At 44.1% G+C, this 7,781-nt stretch overlaps 1 protein-coding gene across 1 annotated transcript; it reads right to left on the bottom strand.

Annotated features, from left to right (window-relative positions):
- Nucleotides 1-6,544: 6,544 nt before the first annotated feature.
- On the bottom strand, nucleotides 6,545-7,780 carry PHALS_14629 (uncharacterized protein). The gene has a single exon (XM_036407528.1). It carries the CDS (start codon nucleotides 7,063-7,065, stop codon nucleotides 6,886-6,888), a length of 180 nt encoding a protein of 59 aa, XP_036263222.1. The 5' UTR covers nucleotides 7,066-7,780; the 3' UTR covers nucleotides 6,545-6,885.
- Nucleotide 7,781: the final 1 nt, after the last annotated feature.

The raw sequence follows: 7,781 nt of genomic DNA, 5'->3' as shown, positions 1-7,781 counted from the left end.
GTCAGGCCCAGAGCGAGTAAAGGTTCCATCGTGTGGTACTTCACAAACGTCAAGAAACGCTCAATAGAAGGGTTGACTGCCCCCGTGTGGATATTGTATGTGCCATCGACGGTCATTCGTTGTACGTATGATGACTCGTGGCAATTTTCAGTCCACTTCATACTCAGGATGAATTATAAACATGAATTCAAACGTCACAGAATGCTCAGTAAAACAGTCTCGTCGTAAAATACACGGATACCGTATGTATCTAGCATCTGTAATACCCCCTCGTACTGTCTACTACTTTCGAAGGTCATTCGCTGTACGCATTTGCGCGTTGCTCTAATTTTTTGTTTACGGCGTTATAAATCTCGAGACCTTAATAATTACAACCGTCAATCGTGAAATTAAATCATCCCAGAGAGTGAGTCTCTTCTTTAATCGACAACTACCTCCGTTAGATAACAGGCTCTGGGGGGGGTCAGCAGGCTATACGGCATCTGTTGAGACTCGACGTATTTTAACTAAGGAGTTTGTCGTACGACCTTGAGTGGAAGGAATACCCTCTTCACCTCTCAGCCATGAGAAAAGGAGGCACGCAAGGAGCGAATGTAGAGCTCTGCGGCAGATGTAATATTTGCGAGTGCACGGCGCTGCCCATCAGCCGGTAAATATGTCTACTCCATCCTAGTTTGACTGTGCTTCATCGCCTCTGGTGTGCATTTTAAAATGTCACCTTCGTTACCCTACATAGCCATTGCAGCGGGGCTGCCGTAGCTCTTTGCTTGGAGGAAGCTAAGCAAAGGTCACCGACCTTACATTCTTTACGAGAACCAGTACGACTGTAGCGGATCGCAATCCGCTCCCTCCAAGAGTACCCCAGAACCTTAACCAAGGTGAATGAACTCTCCGTTCAAAATTGAACTTGTATGTAATTGTTTTAGTTGCAGAAGAGCCGCTAATATCTAAAATCTTAGGTTTTCCCAACTAATATAGTAAAATCTAATTTTTATTGTGAATTTTAATTGTTATGCATTACTACTGGCAATCCTGCCACCTAACACGGTGCAGCCACACCATTGTGTGATTACACTTACTTGTGTTATACACACTTATGTACGGTCACACCATCTTGTAGGACCCTTGTGGGACTCGCCCTTTCATACAAGGGTACGTGCCCCCATCAAATTTGTGAATACTCACAACTCATATGTAATTGTCGCCTCATACTAGGCTCGCGTGTCTGAAAACCCGTTACGTCTCAAAAGCCACCTTAAAACATTTTCCACTTTATTAGCCCTGTGTCTATGACACGAAAACCTCCCAGCCCAGCTAGTTCCGAGGGCGCCCACGGGCATAGCCCTTCTTCTTATCCTAAACGGGGTGCATCTGCAAACAGTACATCCGCGGCTTCACGGGAAGCACATCCCAAGCTCTAGGCAGCCGAGCGCCATACACCGCGCCCACCCCGGGCGACGAATTTTTCTCGTCAAGGAGTTGAAGGAAGCCGACAACGAGTTGGATACACAATTCCCAGTATCGGAAGACGAGGAGAATGAGGAGCGCCGTCGGCGCGACGTGATTCCAGCTCGAACCTAGAGCTTGACTTCGAGTCTTTTTGAAATTTGTGGTTTTGCTACGAAGTGTAGCCGAGACCATATCAGAATTACAAATGTTTTCGACAGCCTTCTCAAGTTATGCCCGGGGCGATTTGGTGGCGGTGTCAGATCAACTCAATAGTATACCAAATTGATTTTTTACCTGCGTCTTTAGTGACAAAAGCTAGGTTATTTGGCGCGAAATAAACTTGTGAGAGCATCTTGCCCTGCACCGCAGAGCGATCGTTGCGCAGGGGCGGACGATAGCTTCACAACACAGCTCACGAATTCTATTTGAACATATAGCATGTGGGTGACATGTCTGATCTGGTACCTAGCACAGGGCAAGATCCAACACGATAACCACCAGCTTGTTATGTTATCAAATCTTTTATTGGCTATATCCTCACTGTTAGCGGTATTACTAAAACAGCGATATGAGTCACTTCTTCCGAAGGCCCAAACGACCGCGATGCCGTTATATCAAGGCTTGCGATTGAAAACTGATGTAAAGACTATATTTCTTGATGTGCCAACAGTCTGCTGTGAACGGCGGGCTGACTCAAAGTGCCAATACATGCGGCAATGTGTTTGAAACATGCACAAGAATGTGCTTACCCACGAATCAATTATGAATTATCAGTTCATATATCTAGCTGGGTATGATGTATTTTCCCTTCTGAGGTGGCCACCCAGAGGGAATCATGTGCCTAGTGTAGTATTCTGTGCGTAGGATACATCATCAGGTAGCACTACACATTGAGCGGGATCCGCTGAGCGGAAGCTGTATTCCACACAACGGTCTAGGACCAAACGTATATACGAGCGTGCGAGAGCCGCCTTGTGGGCAGGCTTCGATTGCTGCACCTGTGCATCGTCGAGGTGGTTGGTAAAAATACCACTTCCCTCGGAGGTCGAGGCGTTGGTGAACGGACATGGTGTCTGCAAGGTGCGGTAATGGGGCTAAATTTCTTAAATGCAACACGCGAATGCTAGGGGAATGCGAGACATTGATACAGACGGAGTGAAGAAAAAGTTACATTGAATGCAGTTTCCTACCTATATATGCAACTTTGGGATCTATACTACTAAGGTGCGACCAAACTATTTTTGTTTGTTCGATGTCGTGGCGATAAAGGATTTCGGCTTTTCTCGTTGTATCGCAAAGAATGCGAATATATTCTGTCTTACGTGGTCTTGCTGATGCAAATCACGACCCCCACCTTACGAGCCAGTCGTATGTATTATGCTCGGTTCTACGCAGAGATGCAAATCTATCGTTCTCCATAGTTGGGCTATCCACTGCTTCAAAACTGCGCTGCATTTCAGTACGGCTGAGAGTACGCAGCACGATGATGTAGATCGAAGAGTGCAAGACTGATCTATTCCATTCTGATTTCGAACTCACACTGAGACGCGTGGAGAGAGAGGACGTGCCGCAAAAACTATGAACGGTCTCGTGAACCAGCTGCGGAAGAATCATCCTTCGTCCGCGTGACTCGATGAGCTATGGAATACTTCTTTCCACGTGGAATGGCTGGCAGGCTTGTGGGTAAATCTGGACTGTTACCAATATCTAGCAAATGGGAGGGATACCTTCACTTCAAAATTGCATGGAATTATGATGTCTCACTTTGACACGATACTCTGGCACCATTGTCATCTACGGCCTGGTGCACCCTCCGCGTGCTTCCCACACGCAAGCAGCTGACCTTGTATTAAGGTGAACAATTTGTCAGTATCTATAACATCTGTCCAATGGAGACTTGTGGGACCGATATTAGCAAGAGCCGGGGGTGACAGTTTGACACCTCAATGTCGGAGGCATGCTTTGAACTCACAACGGCATGTATCAGTCAACGTCAGCGTCACTAAAGCTGGTTTGCAAAGCAGTGAGAAAGGCGAGACGACGCTATTTTACCCATTCCAAAAATTGAGGAAAATATTCTCAACAGCATTCAATATTCAAGCAACATATTCAAAAAAAGGTGGACGATTATCTAAGCTGCTTATTCAAGCGCAATCGGTACCTTAAAAAGGTATGAACTGTAAACTGAGACAGCGCTCACGAAGCAAATTTTTGGTAGGTATTTTGCTCTCGCTGTAAATTCGAGGGCTTCGCGCAAATCCGAGTAAGAGCTCATACCCCAGCGCGGCGAACAACTTCTGATGGCTTAAATTACTAGTCAAAATAAAAGAATTTTTGCATTAGTCGATATGCCCCTTGCGCTCGCAGATGAGCAAGCTCGGGTCAAGATCGCTTGTAACAAGCTGGGCATCATCGTAACTCCCGCTTCAGGAAAAAGGGATGAGGTTTCTACTTTGCAAAGCCAAACCAGCACATCCTCTTCTCGACGAACGGTTTGGCCGTGTGTTGGGTCGGAAGTCTTAAGTCAATGCAGCTATCCTCATCGGACATCAAGTATAGCATCAAGAGTGTCGGCCGCGCTAAGCACACCTTTCTCAGAGGCTCGCTGAGTCATATTATGGTTTACACAGTAGAGTACTCCCGATGTAAATATGCTATCAGGATTAAGCACAAAAGACTGGAAAGAGTGCAACTCTGCGCCTAAATTGGGTGTATATAAAATGGCAAACAATCCATAACTGATGGATTTCGACCCCGGTATTTCAATGGTGTGCAGACGCCGACGAAAATGTCCCATTTATGTCAAGACTTTGCGCTGGAGACCCAAGACTTTCAAATGTGCGATATAGTAGACAACTGGAATTTTATCATTGCAAATGGTCATTCTACCACATTTTGGTTATATGTTTAGTATCGAGGTGGCTAATCGAAATATATGCTTGGGTATGATGCACTATAAAAAATTTGCGGTGTCAAGTATTTACAACAGCCTCCGTCTTCGCAAAATGATATTTAGAACTAAAACTGCGTTGCGATCGCCATAGCACATTAATAGCTCAGATATACTTCCTTACAGTCGAGTGGCATCACCATTACAAATTGCTTTACGGAGAAAGACATTTAGAATATATTAGTAGAACCGATACAGTCATCACGATAACCATCGCAAGTGACATATCAGCTTACCTCAGATAATGCAAAGATGTTCTTCAAAGAGCCTGTGTGCTTTTATTGCGGCAATATCAGCATAGCAAAAGACACTGCATAGCGGAGTGTCTTTGCCCAAAACGTGATCTAGATCGGCCCATCTAAAGTCCCATGACGTCATGTATGCTTATGTAGTTCAAATAACTTAAGGGCTTCTTTTTGGACTCAGTTGAATTTCCGCAATCTGCAAAGTGACATCTGTCGTTCCAGCCCATTTGGTATCAATGTCTATATACTCATACGAAGATATTCATATGATAAGCGTTGCACATCTTCTACCCGAAAGCAAATCATCATCAATCGTAAAGGCACAACGAGCGCAAATGCATTGCCATCACCATATCTACTTAGTGCAACGAACGGGCATAAAGGAAAAGCGACTAGATCCATGGATTGAAGTGCACTTAAGATATCTGACTTTCGGTCGAGTTGACTAGGCGAAGTTCTGGTATAAAGTTTGTATGGTAATTCTCGTTGAGGCAACAATCTAGCAAACTTAGCGTGGAATTTCACCATCTGATTACTATTGATTGCGCTGTTAGAAGTGCACAAGCTGATTGAATTTGTGTCGTCAATGAATTTGACCGTCTATTGTTCGAAAGATTGTTATTAAGCCTCAATTCTGAAACAGAAATATGAGAAAAGCATAATTTGAATGAAAGCGTATGTCAATCTTTTCCATGCAAGCAAATACTTTTGAATTCAACTTCACAAGATTTTGGGTTCAGTCAGGAAGAGCTCTGGAAGGATATTTTAGCCTATGCATTATTGCTACTCTTGGCGATTTGTAGTACCACTAATATTTATTTTATGTTGTGCCTTCGACAGATACACCAGCAGCTCGCTTCTTCAACATAGTTTACAAATATATAACCTTTCCCTGTCTGTGGATTAGGGGAGCGAAAATGCAGGGTTCTCTTTATCGCTGTTTAGTTATTTCAACAGAAGTTGCACATATGCCGAGTTTCGAATGGAGGCTACTGTCTGAACATGCGTAAATCACCAGTTGTGTGTAATGAGTGGTTCATCCTCGCTCCTTGATTTCAAGTTTATGAAATAGGAATCAAGCGAAATTATCACGCAAATAATCTACTTCAAAGAAACAAGCTATTAACAAAGATATGTCACAACATCTGGTAATAGAGGATTTTAACGTCACAAATAAACAACGTCGATGGGTCACTTTCCCTTCGCCAGCCAGCCAACGGTCTATACTTTAACCAAAGGCTTAGAATCAATATGATTAACTTGTCGCGTAGCCTTGTCCTCAATAAAAATGTTACTTGTTTGCGTTTACGGGACGTGGTGATGTTGCAGCATGGATGCTGTCATTGTTTTGAAAATAATGATAGCTACTTACTTGTATTCATTGTTTCGCCGTAACATATAACTGGAAGGCATAGTGGTCATCCGATTTACTTCTGATCCAGACGTATGTCGTCAGGCGCCGAAGATGCCTCGAGGTGCGTCTTGATTGATGACTTCAAGAAATGTGTTCTGTTATCAAATCGTCTGCGAGAATCGACCGGTACATGTGTTCTACGTAAAGTCATTGGGTCTTTTATGAAGACAAGTGACAAAAAACCTGGTGATTGTATTTTAATGTGTGGCCGGAATATGCTGGCTTACTACGATGTGTCAAAAACTGCACTAAAACACAACTCTACATGTAAATTTACGGACCATCATCTCATACCATGTCGGCACAGTGCCAAAGTTAAGCGGTGATAAAGGTCTTCCGGATACCATAGTCAACATGTTTGGACACTTAGCTGTACTACAATGGTTTCCGATAGGTGCCAATTGTAACTGATTTTGTGTATGTGATCACTTCATATGAAACGATAAAACCCAGCTATAATCTCGAGATGCTGCGGTCCGATAAAGACCCACAGCAATGGTGACACAGACGCGCAGTATAGGCAAGCTATTGCGGTCAAAGAGGCCACAACAAGCGAACGTAAGCGGATTTTGACTAGAATTTGTCTTCAGTGTTCAAAGTTTCATACAATGCATGTTTGTTTTTCATCTATTTAACTTCGGATACCCATCGCTCTTCTATTATAGCGCTAAAGGCTTCAACGGTTATATACATTCCACTTTCATCTCTTGTGCCTTTAACGTGAATTTGTGGCTCATCACGCTTTCTGTCATTTGCTCCCGGTAATGGCGTGCCTGTGTCACAATCTCTGGACTTCAACAATCTGGTTACCTCGTCTATTTGATGTGTTATTGCAATTTTCGACAAGACTCGCTGAACGTGAGACGCTTGACATTAGGTGGGTCTTCTCTCTTTCTCACTTTCTCTTTTAAGTTCCACGTCGCGCCAGAGTTTTGATGAAAATATGCCTTCACGTCGCAACATGTTGTCGTTGTCCACTCAAGATATAAAAGATCAGAACCTGTCATATCGTTGTTCGGCTGATCCTTTAACGCAGACTGATCAGTCGTTAGTGGAATTTGAGGTCAAACGTATTGATCATCAAACAAGAGATTGGCATGAAACAAACTTAGTGGCTTTGTCTACCTCCAAAAGCGTCAATAATGTCATGCTGACCAACATTGATGTAGACATCGCTTCAAATCTTGATCATCGCATGACTGCACGATCTTCGGTTGCCACTGACGAGTCGTCGATCACTGGCGATGATGCTCACTTCGTGATCGATGAGGATGAGCTCGACCTGCAGTTGCTTCATGACATTGCCGATAATATAATTGGTCGTAACGTTCCTTTTGAAACACCATTTGGGACCAAAGCTCAGTGCTACGCCGACTTCACAGCGAGTGGCAAGGCCATCGAAAGCATCGAAACTTTCATGCGAAACGAAGTTATGCCAACTTATGGCAACACCCACACAACCACTTCAGTGACTGGTCTTCAAACCACTTCGTTTCGAGAAGAATCCCGTCAGATCATTGGCAACGCTGTGCATGCGCGTCTGCACGGCACTGGAGATCATGATGTTGTCATCTTTACTGGTCAAGGATGTACGAGTGCAATTCACAAGTTTATTACCGCGCTCGGTCTCCATACAATGCGACGCCATCATCGTCCATACAAACGCCCAGTCATCTTCACGTGCCCATTCTCTCATCACTCGAACTTGCTGCCATGGCGCGAG

Source organism: Plasmopara halstedii (genome assembly GCF_900000015.1).
Source record: "Plasmopara halstedii genome assembly, contig: Scaffold_650, whole genome shotgun sequence".
Lineage (NCBI taxonomy): Eukaryota > Oomycota > Peronosporomycetes > Peronosporales > Peronosporaceae > Plasmopara > Plasmopara halstedii.
Note: the sequence above shows the minus strand (reverse complement) of the source record. Positions and strands in the feature narration are given on the sequence as shown.